The 19,363-nt window shown below is 35.3% G+C and overlaps 1 protein-coding gene across 1 annotated transcript in view; it reads left to right on the top strand.

The window, feature by feature from the left end:
• pstpip2 (proline-serine-threonine phosphatase interacting protein 2) overlaps positions 1-19,363 on the top strand; it is a 35,727-nt gene that overhangs the window by 5,918 nt on the left and 10,446 nt on the right. Inside the window, exons 2-7 of the mRNA XM_088629131.1 lie at positions 9,372-9,472; positions 14,916-14,990; positions 15,789-15,823; positions 16,289-16,395; positions 17,632-17,694; positions 18,543-18,641. Coding sequence (XP_088485257.1) covers positions 9,372-9,472; positions 14,916-14,990; positions 15,789-15,823; positions 16,289-16,395; positions 17,632-17,694; positions 18,543-18,641 — 480 coding nt within the window. The remainder of the gene's footprint in view (positions 1-9,371; positions 9,473-14,915; positions 14,991-15,788; positions 15,824-16,288; positions 16,396-17,631; positions 17,695-18,542; positions 18,642-19,363) is intronic.

The raw sequence follows: 19,363 nt of genomic DNA on the forward strand, positions 1-19,363 counted from the left end.
AGAAGTGTGATGCTTTGAAGCCTTTTCACTTCAGTTATTTTTGTACAGCTCTAATCACTAGTTATTTCCACTTATGTGTCATTTAAATGTTTTTATTTACATATCATTGTTTGTTTTGAGTGTATATTGCACTGGACCATCTAAAGAAAAAAATGTATGAATTGTAGTGCTAAAATGTTTTTGAGTAACTATATCCAGTATCTGTTACAGTTTGTTGTTAATAGTTATATTCATTTAATCATTTCTTCTTGTAAGTAGAAGAAATTTCAGACCAGCAATGTCTTGTGTTTTGTACTTCTAGCTGTGACTTGAATAATTATTTATGTAATGAAGACATCTTCTGGATAGCACGCTGTGCTTTCTGTGAGGTTTTCTTTGTTACAGTTCGTGAAAAAGGTCCTCTTTGCCATGTGTTTAATTGAGTGATATAAGTAATTCACATCATTACAAATGACTTAAATGGCTTGAATGAGAAATGTCCTTAAATCTCCCCTTGATATTTGGACTTCAGAACAAACTAATTTGCTCAATATTTATGTTTCTTGTTCCTGAAGTTCCCTCCCCATTTTTTAAATATAGCTCAAGCCTTTTTCTAACATTTTGAAGCTGGGCAATGATTTTGTTTATTTGGTTTCATTCTGAGATTTCTCTGTGAAAATGAATAGAACTGGTTAGAATGTAATTTAGTTTTCTTGTGAAACTGCTATAATTACTTCATGGTTTTGTATCAGGACATATCTGTTATTCTTTATAGGCCGTGCTTTCTTTATTTTAGGGACGCTAACAAATACATTATGACTTCTCAGAACTCTAAGAAAAAACACTTTCCATTTGTATACTTTTCCTTATAAGTAGAAATAACTACTTAAATAACTGTGTAGTGACTGCTGGTAACTGGTACAAAAATGCTACAGTTTATGTAGTGTAGGAATGATTATAAAATGAGAATCAGTAGTTAGTATGAAGTGTGCCTTTGTACTTCATATACAGTATGTATTCAATAAGTACTCACGCTACTACACATAACTATTTTTTTGTGTGTGACCTGCATACTTACCAACACTTGATTTGAACTAGCTAAATATATTATAGTCATTATAACTTTTCAAATGACTAATTCAGTCATTCTCAATGGTTTAAGGAATGACGTAAGACTTCATTAAAAATATAATACATTTTGGAAATATAGCTGACTTAGCTGATTATAACCAATATCCTCATAATTTAACAAAGGGATAACAGATACTTCCTTGTCTCTTAAAACCCCCCAAAAGATATCACATGGTATAGTAGGAAAGCTGATTTTCAAGATGTTAAGTTTAAAGACTGAGTATGACAAAATACTTAGATTTATTTACCCTCTTGCCTCTTATGAATTGATAACCTAATTAGTATTAAGCATGTTTCATCTTCACACGTACAGTGGGCAAAGTCAGCCCCACATGTGAAGTAAGGATTTAAAGCTCAAAGGTTATGTATTATCACAATGGAATCATTTGAGCTGAAACACCGGATTTTCAGCTTTTTAAGAGTGGTTGTAAAGCTTACTGGTGTTAATACAGTTAGTCAGGACTCAACCCTGTCATGAATTATTGGTAAGCATTGTGTGTGTAATTTGGTGTTAGTTCCTCTTAGTCTAATTGTACATATTGTAAATTGTTCCCTTGTTGTCACTTTTGAAAGAAAGAAGAAACACTGAAGTTTTTTGTGACATTTTTTCTTCTTAAGAAGAACTGCAAATTTGTATTGGTACATGCTGAGTTCCTCTGAAAAAAGATAATAACATACCACTTCTTACTTCAAAAGAAATAAGAGGGTATCCGTAACAGACTGTGGTTCCTAACAGTTAAAACAAGCAAGTGAATGGTAAAAAAAAACAAATCAGAAAGAAACATGGTAGGTAAGAAACATGTAATCTTATGAAAATACAGTAATTTCAGATGAAGATGTAAATTTTAATAGTCTGTCATCAACTGCCTTAGAGTTATTTTCTAAATACCAAGTTTACTTCACTGCTTAAATGATCTGTTACTTCAGGCACACTATTTACATAGTCAGGTCTGAAACCATCTACAATATCAAACAATGATGAGTCATGTAAGGGCTGGATTCTTTTATATTATATATTGTGTCCTTTTCCTTACAAGTTTCAAGAGTATGAACAATTTGTTGTTGATGACTACAAGATGTGGGCAACAGTGCGTCAAAATAATATAAGACACTTCCTGTCCTTTGAAAGCTGATGCACCTGGGTGTTAACACCCACCACAATCATAATTACCGAAAAACCTTTTAAAACGTGGTGTATGTAACATTTCAAGAAGGTACTGTATTCATGTCTGACTTTGATGGATCAAATGACAGAGGAGAGAAATTGATGTTTGATGTTGTCTAATTTTGGGTGGTAGTTCAATTATTTAAGTTGACTGTAACAGAAACATTAACTTAGATCATTTGAATGCTAAACACTGGAAAACCATCAGAGATCTACACATTTAAGCTATACATCACCATCCATAATGTCATTTGATCTGATTGTATCTGTTTGCAAAAGGTATGAGGTATGAAATCTTGGGACACATTTGGCATGTTGAAAAAGTTTTGAAAGTGTTCCTGCTATAGCATAGCAATACTAAAAAGGAAACCATTCTGTAGGCCCTACTAAGCAGTAGTATACAGTCGTATTTTCAATGCATTCAAGACACTGATTGCATTAATTGATATGGACTTTATATAATCCTGGTTCAAAAAGAGATTTCATCAACAACTCTTCTTTGGCATATTATCTGGAAAGCTAGCATTCAACAGTGACAGTAGATTCTGAAGTGTGACTCGCAGAAAGCAAAATCAGACAATAAAAGTAAAACCTTCTGTTAGTATTGCCTCGGTATAGATGGCTTCATCTACAATTCCTGTTTCTGTTCAATAAAATTGTCATTAATTTAAACTTGAATAACTACTACTTAAATAGAGCACAACATATAGATCCTGTAAAAGTGTGCCTTACCGTGAAGTTGTGCCAGTATTTAATAACTGCATATTAAAGTACTGTGCTGCTCACTGAGATAAATTAACTTTCATCTCAGTCTTGATATCTACATCAGGTAACCATTATTTATCTCTATGTCTGGAACAATGTAATTCAAGGATAAATTGCTTTGAACTAAGCAGTAATTTTATTTGATTTAGGTGGAGTCAACCATTTAGTTTTTAATAAAGTTCTGACATGTTTTCTTGTTTAACTTTCAGAAAAAAAGTTAGCATTAGCTACAATTTTAGCCTTCCCTTAACTCATCTGAACTGGAAAGATTAGAAATGAATGAGACATTTAAAATGTAATTGTGGTATAGTATTCTTTACATGTTGTTTAGAATAAAATGAATACAATAAACCTTGACTGAGTTCAAAATACAAACTATAAGCGATAACCTGAAATAATGTTGTTATCTCCAATGGATTTCTGTAGATCTATTTAAAAATATATTAATTCACCTATGTGTTTTCTTTAATTTTTTTCCCCCTAAATTGTAGAAAATACAGTTGTAAAGAATACAGTTTCTCTACTGGAATGCAGAACGTTAGTCTGACTTTATCTAAGGTTTTAAGCACTTTTTTTGTTAAACTAACAAGTGCCATGTTAAAATAGATTAAGTAATAAAAACAGACGTTTATCAACAATTTGATCTATCACTAATTTTAATGCCAGGGTGGGTAAACCTTCAAGTTTTTAAAGTGTGACCATAAGACTGTATGTGTAATTGTACTGTAATTCTTTGTATTTTACCATTTTGTTTTGCATGTAGGATACAACAAAAATAAAAGTCATATTAATCTCACATATCACAATCCCCTATGTAATCTCACGGGCAAAAAGTGCATTTTTCCTTCAGATATATAACCGCAAATTCAAAAATGAAACAGCCCTTTCCAAATCAGCACAGCAAGTGGGAGCTCACTGAGAGCAGGAGTGAGGTTTAGAAAATGGTATTGAACCTGAAAACTAAGTAACAGTGTTGTGTTTAAACCAAAATGACCTATTAGTGCACTTCAATAACAGGAAAACACAAATATGTGTTACAAATATGCTCTTAAACTCATCTGCAAAACCTCGATGTGTACCTGGATGGAAACAATATGTGCATCATTATAAGATGTGAATTTCTGCAAAAAAAATCATAATCTGTTTCTGTACTACAGTAGTTATGTAAATCATTCATTAGGGCCAAGAGACTGCACAATTAATTTCAGTTGCTATATTTGATTGTGAACTACTGTCACCACCTGAAGCTCAAGGTATTAATAAATAATGGATACAGTATGTGTTATGTACTGTAACAGTTGCACACCATCAGGGAGAGAAAGTGATTTTAATCAAACCTTATGTTGCTGAAGTTCTTCAGCACTACTTGACACATTTAGTCCCTGGTTAATGACCAGGTTTTTGGATAGGCCCATCAACCTAGATTTGGGGTTTTGATTCTAAATTCTAAACCTAATCATTAATCTAGGATTTAGATCTGGGCTAAGGACAGAACAGCCCACTTTTGAATGTTGTTTTGTCTTAGAAATGTTTGAGTGAGCACTCACTGTGTCCTGAAATTTTGCTGGAATGCAGGGTAATGGCAGCTGTCTGTCTAATGGAAACTAATGTGAAAATGGACAGTGAATGAATAAAACCCGAATAAGACAAAAAGGTTGTCTGAGTACTGAGTGCATACTCTGTGTCCTCAACAAACCATGTCACGCAATTTATGGGAAAATTCTCATTGGTGGTCTCTTTTTACAACGAACGCAACATGTTCATCTTGTCACCTCATTGTCAGTTAAACAGTAGCAGCCACAGTGGAGTGTTGCCTGCTAGAATCAGGCCTTTTGATCATGATGAGTTAAACTCAAGCAACATAGAGAGGAAGTGACCTGGTCAGTAAGCAACACCGAACAATGTTAATAGACTTCCTTTATCTCTTATTGTTTTAGTTCCAACTCACACAACACATGGCCATTTTCTTTGGCACTTAGAAATTCAAAACTACTAATATGTCTCATTGTTTATTGTTTTTTTTGTCAGGCATAACTGAATCCCCATGTTGCAGCAAACGTAGGAGACATTACAGAAGCACAAAAGTGTTGCAAATAGACACAGCCTTATCCTCTGCAGCATCTACAGCACTGCAAAGTCAGTTCTGTAAAATCATGCTCAGCATTGAATTGTGGTGAGCCTTTTGCCCAGAAGTGCTAAGACATACTATTTTTTTCAGTTCAGATAATTTCCAGTACAGTCAATGACAGGTTGAAAAGAAACGGATTTGTGACTTTTGTGTTGATGTACATTTTTGCTTCTACTCTGGAACATTTACTGTATTTAGTACATTTCTGCATGCTTTTAAAGCATCTTGTGTCATAGCACTTTCTGAGAGGTCATTTTTCATTATCTTCACAAGTATTCCTTGTCAATCGGGCTGATATCACAATATAAGGAAAAGGCTAAGAGTTCAAGAAGATGGAGTTTCTAATGCTCCTTCAGACAAACATATTGCATATAATTTCATATTTGGAATACCTGCAGTATGATACGTCAAACTGATATCAGGTACAACTCATCTAAAATGCAAGGTGTCACTATTAAAAAACTAAAATTGAGTTCAGCAAATAAATAACAGTGTAGGTCTATGGCATATTCTTCTGTGGGGAAAAAAAGGCGAACTCAAAGAACTAAATTCTACATTTCAGGTGCAGTAGTCTCATGCAGTGCAGTTTTTTTTAAGGATTCTGCTGTATTAAACCCAAATCCCTTTTTAACAGGTCACTCTAAGCACCTGTATATCTTATTTAATTTGGCATGAACATTAACCAAATGTTCAAAATGTTCTTTCCGCTGGATAATAAATGATTTGTCTAACATTTATGTTTAGTAGTAGTAATTGTAGTATTGTTATGGCTCTGGTTGTTGAAATGAAGTTGTCTATGGACATTAACTTGTGATTCCATGTGTATGAAATACAGAAGGCCTGTACTGAGAATATTTTCAGTTTATTAAGCAGCTTGAGCCATTTCAGGTCAATGCTATCACAATGACAGAAAGTAGTTGTGCTGCTTTATATTTCTTCCTTGAACTAAAATAGAACCTGTGACATTCCGGGGGTGGTGTACCATAGCGGGCCTCTTAATTAGACTTGGTAAACAGACACACATTTGTAGCCGTTAAATAAAAAAGCTCCAGCTCAGCAAAACAAAAAAGCTTGACTTTCTCCAACCTTAAACCTCACTTATTCTGGTGTGACTCTCTGTAAATGACCAGATAGCTAAGGTGCTTACCAGCTCCACCACCAAAACTCCCTGTTGAGAAACCAAAGTCTCTGTCTGAAAATTCTAAACTCCATAAATAATATACAACAAAAATAAAGGTCAAATTTGCTTTATCGGTTTTGCTCTATCGTTTGTCTGGTAGATGAGTCTGCCCATCTGCCCTTCAGTTCATTGGCTCTGATCTTGTGAATAACAGAGGATGACTGCTCACCTGAAATCCACAGCTTCCTGGTTTTTAAATATCACCCGATCAGTTGTGTTCCACCAGTTGGACAGGTGACAGAGGATGGCAGATCTTTCCCCATTTTTCTCTGGGGAATGCGGTCTCCATCCTATCTCCACTCCTCACCCTCATACAAGCCCCATTTTGTCCATTTTTTCCTATTTTTTTCTAGTTAATTTTCCATGTTCTAGTTCTGTTTTGCATCAGAGCTTGTCCAGTGTAGAGTAAATTCGGCTCTGTTTTGGCATGTGAAGGATTTTTAAAAAGGATTTTTTCAGCCCTGGTTATGATATCATGATTTCGTCTAACGGATCTTCTAAAACTGTATATTTACCCTTGCACAGATTTACCCACGCGGAGAATGTGAAGAATATATTGCCCGATTTTTACCTTCAGTATAAATGCACCAGAAATGATCTGACGTGTCCCCTTTTCTTCAAAACACAGAAGTCTGACTCCAAATTATTCAAATCACTTTGAAGTGCTGGTTAAGCGAAGTAGCTGTTCAGAAGAAGAAAATGGAATGTTTCTGACAGTCATTTCGCACCTCTGCAGTATTGTTGAAAACTGTTGAGCCTAAAGGATGCAGTCCCTGCTGAGGGACATAACCTAGAACATTGTTCATAACAGTGGCACCATTTTAGGTACACTTATGCAACCAATAGACTGGTCATTAATAAATAAATCTATGTGTGTTTATATTAGTCTAAACAGAATAAGCCAATTTTTTAAGGGATAAAAAGGAGCGGAGGAGTCCGTGATACTGTGATATACTAATTAATATCTATAATTAATTTCTGTTTAGAAACTAATTTAATTTATGAATAAAACTGTTACAGTTATAAATTTACTTCTATGCTATGTTACTACAGTCCTAAACATATAAATGAAGAATATAATAAATGTTCTTTCCAAGATAAAAATATTTGAAACTGGAAAGATGTGTTAGATTAAGACATTTCATTATTTTCCTAGCTTTCTGTAAAGTGACTGTAATGTGTTATGCATCTACATACATTGTATTGTTATTTTTAATATATACTGTGTTGTTTGTTTCACACTATATTGGAAAAATATAGATAAATTATTCTCTTCAGTTATAACCTGTCATCATCTTCCTGTAAAGCACAAATTAAATGCCTTTTTTAATTATTGACATTAGTAACCTGTCTAAATCATTCAGAACAATGAAACAACAATAATTCCAACATTCATATCATTATGCAAATTTGATATTGTGAACTTACTCTTTTAATTTTTTTCTTCCTCATTTAAATAAAAAATGAAATGTAAATTACATACTAAAACGTATAGGCATTGTGTTCTTCTACTGTACATCACTTTTCTCGTACATTCATGGATTACAGTAAGAGCACTGCTATTGTCTTACTCTTACAAAATGGAAGCCACATTTTAGGTGTTTTCATCTTCTCTTTTTCGCCTTCTTCTTTTAATTATGAGCTAGAGTTAAAATAGGCTCCAGTTTATGATTTTCTGGTTTCTTGAATGCAGATAATGGACAACATGCTTAAATATCACAGTTTCTTATGCCAATGCATCATTTTTAAAAGTTGCTTTTGGTTCGTTAAGTTGAAGACTCAGGAGTTAGTGATGCCCAGGCAATGTTAAAATGAGGAAGACAATGTTGGGTCTTCCATTTTCATTATGAGAGGTTTGGGTATTTTTTTCTGTGAAGAAACAGCAGGTAAGAGGGCAAGATATTTTCTCAAAAAAAAAGAAACTGCAGTTTCCAGTAAATTATGTTGCACACTCCTGGACATTGTGTGCACACCCCTTCCCTTGCTAATTACTAATTTCTAATATCTGTCAATACTGTTCCATTACTTAATTTTGTTCAGACACACCATTCACCTAATATTATGTTGCTCTGTTGTCTTAGATTTCTTTTGAACAGTGTTGTGTGAACTTTAATGGCCCCTTTTGTCCAAAATCCCTGGGGAAGCTAAGTTCCTCAGATTGTCTGCCCTTTTATATAAAAAGCACAATATGTACAGTGTGTATTATACAATAACAACATCCCTCTGCCAGATAGGAGTCCTAACATACACAGTGATACATTCATGGACAAACCTTTTGAGAAAGTTAGTAAGGCGCTGATTACAAAACACCATTTCACACTTCGAAGTTATTATGAAATTAACTGTGATTTTGAAGGACTGTCATAGTGAAGTAATTGCAGATGATAATATGCATTGATACAACTCTAAGCGTGAAATGGAAAAGACAACAAACACAGCAGTGCCTGCTTCTTACCTCGTATTCATCATACAGAAAACTGACTTTTTCTGTACATCTGAAAGAGTGGAAGAGTTGTACAGGGACAGGAAAACTATAAAAATGTTTTAGTGGCAAAGCTCTGTATATGTCTATATTATGAGCCTGTACTATGAAGTTAAAAAAACTAAACTCAGCAATCATAAGCATCTTTTGTCTCCTTTTGAACACTGTCAGTCAGAAGGAGTTTGTCAGTTATTAAAACAAGAAATGACCAGTATTGTCATCAATGTTTTTATACAATGTTCTGTCGAGAAAAAAGTTTAAAAGAGGCCCAATGTCTGACAGATTCATACAGCAGATGCCAACTTCCCTATGTCTCATGTAATTACGTGACACATCATTATGGTGAAAAGAGTTAAAAGCAACACTGTGTGGACACTATTGTTAGACCAAACCACTTTACATGTGCTCAATCTTGGACATTTCAATAGTGGATAGCAAAGGGGAAATGAAACAAATAGTGGAACTAAGGATTAGAAGGATTAAGATAAGCCTTTTTAAACTCTGGCTACTTTTAACTTGTGTCATTTACTTTTTTTTACAGAATGCTGAGATCACTAGCACTACAGGGTACGACACTATTATTCAGCGTCTCAATGATGGAAAGAAAACCTGCAAGGAAATTGAGGACTTCATCAAAGCTAGGTGAAGGTCAACAGTGTCTGATACAGAAAAGCAGTTCGATTATGTTTTTCCTGTGCACAGATGGTATGGTGTAACACCTGGTTCCTCTGTACTGCTGTGGTAGTGTATATGAACACTGCAGTATAACTGATATTACAACACATATCAAAATGTCAAAATAAGGTGATTGTGAATGTCTGTGTTTGTATTTGTTCTAGATATATATGCTCCACATCACTAAAAAGACAAAAACGAGTATGAATTTTTATAGGCCAAATATCCTGATTTAAACATCTTAAGCTAAAGTGTTTCGAAAGCACAGCCCATAAATGTTTTACATTTTTAACAACCAGAGTAAAGTTTAAAATGAAATGAAAAGGCAAAGCATCGGTTAACAATGTATTTATGCAGCAAAGATTTTTTTTCCCTATCAGCGGATCTTGATTGCATTCATGTGTTCTTTGGGTGGATACTAAATGCAACTGAGCTAGTACTTATTGAATTAAGAGGAAAGCAGAAATGTAGTTATCTGAAATGTTATGTTAGTGATTTTCGTCCATCTCATATCCCTAAATGATTCTTTTAATGTCTTTAAATATTTATTGGAGCTGATAAAATCCTTTTACAGTAAGTAATTAACAGCTGTGGAAGAATATCATGACTGCCCTAGGCCTGGTACATACTGTATATTAATAGTGGTGATTCAGTATGTAAAATGTCTTATTAAGCTATACAAACATAACAAAAAATGCTAAATATATATATATAGAGAGAACCCAACAGAGGATACCAATAAATGGATGGATATGTATGGTTAAAAAATGGTATTAACTCCATTGATCATTTGAAATGTAAGAACCATACTTTTTTTGCCTTCCTAACGACATACAATGGCATTGTACAGAGTATTTTGTTTCTTCCTGTTCTTCAAAGGGGTGCTCTAAGCAAGATACTGTCCTCTAATTTCCATTTTTGCATTTTTATTAGCATAATTCCTGTTATTTGTGATAAGATCCTGTTAGTCCCATATGTTCCTTGCTATTTAACAAACATGCATTGTTACATTTTTACAGCACATGTAGCCATTTTTTCCATTACAAAGCCTCACATTGTTACGTAATTCATTTATCCTTTGGACAAAGTCAGCTGCCAGGGTGACAAGTTCAAACTTTTTCCGTGGCTGAAACTGATTAATTGCAGTGTTACATTTATCCAGTTATTAAAGATAATCACTTAACAGCAATGCCAAAGGTTTGTTCCTGGCACTGGGCCGATTCTCAGTGGAGCTAAATATTATTCTAGGTTTAGGTTTACTCGCAGGGAAACTTTATAAATAAATGTAATCATAATAGTAAAGGATCAAGAATTTGAATCAGACCTGGCTGACTATTTTCCTTAGTCTTCTGCATTCTGAAATCATATCAGCTTAGAATCTTAAATGTAGTACAGCTTTTTCATGAGAGTGCAGAGCTGCATACTGTAGGTGCAGGGGTTGCAGAAGAACACACATACAGGAGGTTTATTCAGTGGAAAAAAATAAAGAGTAACATTTCATCACTGGAGTCTTTCTTGGACCTCCTGTGTAAAAAAGCAACATAGAGGGGCGTAATAGAAAGATGTAGGCTGGAGAATGAAAAAGTAAAGATGGCTGGAGAATTAGTTAAGACATTTAAGAAGCAGATTTCAAGGGCAATTTTGAAAATTATCAATCATGAGAAACTTATAAGGAATTGTATTTGTCATGACTCTTCTGATTTGTAGTTTTCAAAGACTTGGAGGGGTTAACTCAAACCAGCTCTCTTAAATCAAGGGAATCTGTGACCAAAAATACTATTTCTTTCCTCTTCAATTGGAAAGTGTTGATGCAAATACATGTAACATTTCCTTTTGTCTCCTAGCAGACTACCCTTCTATTCACAAATCTCTTCAGCGAATGAACTGGTTTAACCTTATTTCACAGTATACCATTACAATAAGGCAAATGTTTTTTGTGCCTGTTTTTTTGGTTATATGTTTTTAGAATTGGGAGAAAAGTATGTGTAATTCAAGGAATACGCTCAGGGTGTTCAGAACATCTTGGAGCTCAATTGTCTGGAGAGTGTCCAGACTATCCACTTATACTAAAAGACATGGTTATGGGCACCATGCATTGCAAAGAATGCTATTCACTGTCACTTATTTGTCAAAGACACCTCGTCTAACTTTATTGCAGATACAGTGCCTTGCGAAAGTATTCGGCCCCCTTGAACTTTTCAACCTTTTGCCACATTTCAGGCTTCAAACATAAAGATATAAATTTTTTATTTTATGTGAAGAATCACCAACAAGTGGGACACAATTGTGAAGTGGAACGAAATCTATTGGATTTTTGAAACTTTTTTAACTAATAAAAAAATGAAAAGTGGGGCGTGCAAAATTATTCGGCCCCTTTACTTTCAGTGCAGCAAACTCACTCCAGAAGTTCAGCGAGGATCTCTGAATGATCCAATGTTGTCCTAAATGACTGATGGTGATAAATAGAATCCACCTGTGTGTAATCAAGTCTCTGTATAAATGCACCTGCTCTGTGATAGTCTCAAGGTTCTGTTGAAAGCGCAGAGAGCATCATGGAGACCAAGGAACACACCAGGCAGGTCCGTAATACTGTTGTGGAGAAGTTTAAAGCCGGATTTGGATACAAAAAGATTTCCCAAGCTTCAAACATCCCAAGGAGCACTGTGCAAGCGATCATCTTGAAATGGAAGGAGTATCAGACCACTGCAAATCTACCAAGACCTGGCCGTCCCTCTAAACTTTCAGCTCAGACAAGGAGAAGACTGATCAGAGATGCAGCCAAGAGGCCCATGATCACTCTGGATGAACTGCAGAGAACTACAGCTGAGGTGGGAGAGTCTGTCCATAGGACAACAATCAGTCTTACACTGCACAAATCTGGCCTTTATGGAAGAGTGGCAAGAAGAAAGCCATTTCTCAAAGATATCCATAAAAAGTCTCGTCTAAAGTTTGCCACAAGCCACCTGGGAGACACCCCAAACATGTGGAAGAAGGTGCTCTGGTCAGATGAAACCAAAATCGAACTTTTTGGCCACAATGCAAAACGATATGTTTGGCGTAAAAGCAACACAGCTCATCACCCTCAACACACCATCCCCACTGTCAAACATGGTGGTGGCAGCATCATGGTTTGGGCCTGCTTTTCTTCAGCAGGGACAGGGAAGATGGTTAAAATTGAGGGGAAGATGGATGCAGCCAAATACAGGACCATTCTGGATGAAAACCTGTTGGAGTCTGCAAAAGACCTGAAACTGGGACGGAGATTTATCTTCCAACAAGACAATGATCCCAAACATACAGCAAAATCTACAAAGGAATGGTTCACAAATAAACGTATCCAGGTGTTTGAATGGCCAAGTCAAAGTCCAGACCTGAATCCAATCGAGAATCTGTGGAAAGAGCTGAAAACTGCTGTTCACAAACGCTCTCCATCCAACCTCACTGAGCTCGAGCTGTTTTGCAAGGAAGAATGGGCAAGAATTTCAGTCTCTCGATGTGCAAAACTGATAGAGACATACCCCAAGCGACTTGCAGCTGTAATCGCAGCAAAAGGTGGCTCTACAAAGTATTAACGCAAGGGGGCCGAATAATTTTGCACGCCCCACTTTTCATTTTTTTATTAGTTAAAAAAGTTTCAAAAATCCAATAGATTTCGTTCCACTTCACAATTGTGTCCCACTTGTTGGTGATTCTTCACATAAAATAAAAAATTTATATCTTTATGTTTGAAGCCTGAAATGTGGCAAAAGGTTGCAAAGTTCAAGGGGGCCGAATACTTTCGCAAGGCACTGTACATAAAGTGTTAGCTGAGATCCCGTGGTGGTTTAATGAGTTCAAGGGTTGCCCAGACTTATTTCCACAATTCTAGAGACATTTATTGAATAACCATATCTCTTGCACAGATTATGTCTTCCCTTGTACATTGAATTGCAAACTGTCATATTTTGTTACTGCTGTTGTTTTTGATCAAGAATTATGAACACAAAGCGAGACACTATCAAAGAGTTAGGCCATGTTGTACTGAGCATTTGTCATTGTTCTACAGCTACATTCCTGTTACTGTACATTCCAATAACGTACATTAATTAAGTATGAGAGGCCCACATTCCTCAGAACCCTTTGTCAGTCATCCAATTCCAAGACATGTCTGTATGAATAAACAATAGAAAAAAGCTTCCTCTCAGGTATAAAACTGCGTCTTCTTCCTCACCTTTGGAATCATCAGTGCCCCCCCAGCAGAAACCGACAATATCCGAATTACTGCTGGAGAGAGGGGCAAAACAGGCATAATTAGGAGTGAGAAGCGATCTATTTCTATACCAAGTCACAGGAGACTGGAAAACTAACTCGCCAGCTGACTCCACTGGATCATTTCATTTGTGAACATGTTTTATGAACTTCAATTTCTCATAGCAGAGCAAAACACAAAACATCCCCCCAACTTCCATCGATGGAGCCCCCCCCAGGGTTTCCTGTCAAAAGGACTCCAGAAATCATGCAAAAGGGAATAAGACCCAACTGAAAGGCCTTTTAAAAAGTATTTGAAGAGATTCTTAAACTAATAAATTACTTACAACCGCACAAACAAGTTGAGCATTTTTAATCCTTCTTATGTTCTTATGGTGGGCAGCATGGCAGCTCACTGGTTAGCTGGGGCCCTGGGTTCATTTCCTGGGTGCTATCTGTGTGCCGTTTGTGTGGTCTCCCTTTTTCCGCCTCCACAGACATACTGGTAGGTTAATTAACTTCTGGGAAAACTTGACCTAGTATGTGTTTGTGTCTGTGTGCTTTGTGATGGTCCAGTGTATACTGCCTTGCACCCATTGCATGCTGGCATAGGCTTCGGTTCCCCTGTGACCATGAACTGGAAGAAGAAAAATTCATTCGAAAATGAACTGATGGATGGGACCTCATTGGATGGAGTGAATACTTTCTCTAAGACACTGTGGATACAGTTCCCTCCAGATTTATGCATATGGGAGATGAAATAAGAAACAAAACAACATATAACATCAGAAAACAAAAAGAATTATGGACTGGATGATGTCTTGCTTTGAAAAATTTAAAAATATTATACTGCAATTTTTTATAGCATTAGACAGTTCCTCATTCGTCTATAAAACATCAGTCAAAACTATAAGTATTCTTTTGTTGTTGGATTTTAGCTAGGTTGTTGTTAGTAGTTAAGAATGTATGTGACTACACCCAAACAAGACAATAATAGATCACTTTTTTTTGTATCAGTAGCAAGTAAGAAAATGTAGGAAATACATTTTCTTGAAGAGCCTCTGTAGCTTATGAAAACTTAGTGAAATAAGAGAATCTGTTTATACTTTAAGATATTCTGAAAATTAGTTTTTTTTTCATGCAGATGAAAGCTGTTAAAACATATCCAATTATTTTTTTGCAGGGCTACAATAGAAGAGAAATATGGCAAAGATTTATTGAACTTATCCAAGAAGGTTTGTGGACTAAGTGAACTGAAGTAAGAACTAGTGTTATTTAAGCTTAACAAGTCTTTGTTCCTATTGTAGTTTTGGCGAGGAGGACTAAACCTCCTAAATTATTTTTTTTATTAATGCCCCGTTTTAGTTTTTGGTTAATGAAAGACATCCGTATCTGCAGACTGCACTCAAACTTAATGTGTCAGAGTACACACATTGGTATAAAACGATTTCATTGGCCTGACAACCAATGATTTTGTAGCATGTCGGTATACTATTGTAATAAGTAACACAATACACAAGCTATAATTTGTTATTTGCATTACATACCAACTTTGTTTCTTAGCATTTTTTCTAACATTAAATTGATTACCATTTTTTAAAAGAGACTTTTGTCTTAAGATGAAATTTATCCCATGTTTAAGACCCTCACTGCCAGAGAGTAGCAGTAAAGAATGCAGGTGAATAAACTGCATTCAGATAGGGTTTACCTATATTTATATCAATGAAAATGTATAATAAACAAACAGTATTTAAGTAAATTAACTGGTGAATAAAATGGATTCAGACTAAGATCTATTCATTTCTATGTAACGTTGATATAGTACATTCCTTGAATACTTTGTGTCATATCTGTGAAAGCAAATGATACTGCAGTTTCCTCAGAAATTCTTCACCTCCCTGATAGTGTTTTTTACTCTTCTTATTGTGGTTGTTTCTTAAAGAAACCATGCTTCTTTTCAAATCACAGTAAATGTGACTTTACAAAAGCTAAGCTGACCCACTTTGTGTGACCCAGAGCTTGGAAACAGACTGATAAAATTCTGTTTATTTTGCAGCACACTTAAGAGATCCCTGGATGTTTTCAAGTTGCGTAAGTACTGTACTCTGCATCTGAGTAAACTCTGAAATTGCTTCAGAGTGTCAAAAGGAGTGTCAAAGGGTGTGACACCATTTCAAATGACAAAGTGAAACTAAACAACAATTGTGTTCATTGGTTTGATAGCTGCATTCGTTATTTACTTACATGTCGATGTAACTGGCTAAGGATTTTATCCAGAATAATATGAGAATAGAGATGACACAAATTTTTGATACTATTCTATACAGCTGAGATTACTGTAACTGTCAAGATACAAGTAGCCAGTACCTTTTTATAGTAGTAGGGCATAACTATAAAAAAGTCAAAGCAGAATGCATATCATATATGCATGTACTTTATATATCTATATCAAAAAAGGCAAAATACAATCTATCCAATCCTATTATGTGACTGTCCACATTCAGGAAGTTTGTTTCTTTTTGCAAACATGGACCAAGTGTTTTGCTTCTTTTTTAGAAATTGAAAATGTTGGTACATCGCACATACAGCTGGCTCAGACATTGCGAGATGAAGCCAAAAAGCTTGAAGAATTCCGAGAAAGGCAGAAAGAGGCAAGGAAGAAGGTAACACAATGCTAAATATGCTTACTGATGTGCTCAAATAATTGAGAAAAGTAATTCCTACACAAATGTTAAGAACCACAATTGACTTCAGTGTTTGTGACATTCAGTTGAACCAATATACTATCAATTGGAAAAAAAACAATTTATATTGGTTAACAAATTGATGCATGAAATTATAATTAATTTGTTAAATAACCTTGAATTATGATAATGTATACAGAATCAGCACTGTAAGGCATACAATGGTAAAAAATAACTAAAAGAAAAGGTAGCACACAGATGGTTGAGCAATATCTAGTGTATACAGCTGTCAGTACCTTTATTAATACACCCTTTTTTAACTGTGCTCAATAATTCAGTACTGCACAGCCTAAGCACTCAGTGTTTAGGGAATTATTAGAAAGACCGTTATCCTAGTCATGTTTGTGGCACTCCAGATTCCAGATTGTGGCACTTTTAGGGGGGATTCTGACTTAGAGCATTAAATCATTATATCATACATTGTAGCTTTGCGCATATGCTTAAGTATTAGAGTAAGAGCACACAACAAGGGATGAACAATTTTACATAGCCAATCAGTCTTTTGCGAGATGGCCAGAAACAAAGGCATGTTGAGAAAAGTCACATGAACATGAGGAGAGCCGGCATCAAAATGGACACCTTTCATTCAAATTTAACATGGACAGATGCCCAGAGTCAGAATCAAACTCAGGACCATTGAAATCTGGGGCACTAATTACCATGCCGCAATAGCGCACTTATTAAGAAATTAAAAGAGGGGAAAATAATGCCAATGAAAATGTGAAATGCATAATACAAAACTGCACATGATAAGATTTTAGTATTTGTGTATTAGAGTGAGAGTATAGGTGTTTAGTTAAAATATTCAGAAAATAAATTGTCTATTGCTACATACTTTATTAAGTATTAAGTACAGTTATTTGAGTTTTTTGGTATTTTATGTTTTAATCTTACGTATTGTGATATTGCATACATTTCCACTTGCTAAATTTGGCCCTTACATAGGTCACACCTCCGTGATATCAGAGATAATATCTCTGTGAAAGTGCTGACTGACCATATAGAGTAGCACTGGTTGCTTTAACCGTTCTGTCTTCATTCTGTCGCAGAAGCTCTTAGTCCTGTTACATTTGTTATTGCATGTGATTGCTAAAGCAGACAGGTCCACCTCTTGCTTTTTCAAAATAAAACAATTTGCAGCATTCTCTCATTTAGGTAGAACAGCATATGGAGGCGTTTCACAAGCAGAAGGCAACCCAGTACAAGAAAACAATGGAAGTAAGTTTTGAACTCTGTTTGAACTCTGTAAGATTTATAAGAAGGGAGCTAATAGAGAATCAAACTGGACATTAGGTATTGAGTTTATGAAGCTTCTTCCCCCTTCAAACAGTCCAGGGAATTTGATTTAAGTAATTTTGCTGTCCCGTGTAAATATATTTGTGTAGAACAACTGCTATCTGAAGCGCTGGAAAAGAAACCAAAAACAGCTCTGCTGCATTAAAGCTCTGCTGCATTAGTCATTAGTTGTGCTCACCGTTCCTGGCTCCATGTATCAAGCTAAGGTAAAAAAATTACATTTGATCTTTCAAAGCAGAAATACATCATTTCACACATAAAATAAATGTGTAGTGCAAAAAACTATAGAATATTTTTGGTCATCTAGAAAAAGGAAAGCTTCTTCAGTGTCATTTCTCTTATTTACATCCCATGAGAGAATAAGAAGCTCTTTAGTAATGACTAGACTTGTCTTTACTGGACAGTAGTGTGGCTTTCCTTCATTCGCTGGCCCTTGAGGGAGAACAAGTAACCCCCAAAAATGGGCCTGTCGTGCTTCTTAAATTGATTAGTCATTTTGAATGAAATTGTTCAAAACAGGAACAGTACAGTCTTTTCCGCCTTCTGTTTCCATCAGCCAAAACAGGAGTGTGTGTTTAAAATGCAAAATATTTGAAAAGCATAATGTAGTGACGAGTAAATAATTTTGATGAAGGATGTAAGGTTTGCTTTTTAGTGCCATGATCAACCTATATTAGGGCAGTCATCATTTGCTCTTTATAGAATAGTCTTCTCTTATACGTCTTGGCTGTACAACATAAATTGCATTAGTGTGCTTTTTTGTTTGGAAGACAAAGAAAACCTATGAGCAGAAGTGCCGTGAAAAGGAGGATGCTGAGCAGACTATGAATCGGAATGCCAATACAAGCAATGCTAAACAACTGGAGAAGGTAGGACCTCTTCTTTTTTTTTCCTTTGAAAAACACTTTACGTAATCAAAGAATGCATTATCATCTGTGTGAAAAAGATCCTAAATATCTCCAGACAAAATCTTTCTGCATGTTTTGTAAGTTTAAAGTGCCTAGAATTTGCAGATTGCAAATCTTTAAGGGATCTTAGATTGCAGCAGGGGGTTTCAGATATGGTGTGAGTTTTAGTTGTTTGCATCAGAAATGGTAAAAATAGTTATGTAAAAATAGTAAATAACCACCAACAAGTTCCCCTATTCAGGCATTGAGTTTGTATTTGCAGAGATTTACGTGATTCAAAACATTTCTGGATTTCTGTTCAAGTAGGGGGTAAGGCTGCCATGAGGATGAAGGGGATTTGAAAAGTTTTTTGTTAGGCAAAGAGAGCAAGCAAGAAATTTTTATTAATACCGATAGTTACATAGCGGATGTAATGTTTACTCATGGTCTAATTTAATACATTTCTCTTGAATGGGAGATAAAGGCATAGATATAAAAAGAAAGATATAAAAACTCATTTTACACTCAGTGACCTCAGGAAAGGGTTATATCTCAGAGTGCTTCAAGCATGTGTAAAACTGTGTGGCTGATTCTTTCTTCCTCATTTTTACTTAAGCAACTCTGTATTCTGTAAATATAAGAACTCCAACATTGCAATGAATGAAAAAAAAAATTGCAAAAGCAGGACATCCCACTGTGAGAAT

The sequence above is a fragment of the Lepisosteus platostomus genome, chromosome 4 (genome assembly GCF_059453375.1).
Source record: "Lepisosteus platostomus isolate fLepPlt1 chromosome 4, fLepPlt1.hap1, whole genome shotgun sequence".
Taxonomy (NCBI): Eukaryota; Metazoa; Chordata; class Actinopteri; order Semionotiformes; family Lepisosteidae; genus Lepisosteus; species Lepisosteus platostomus.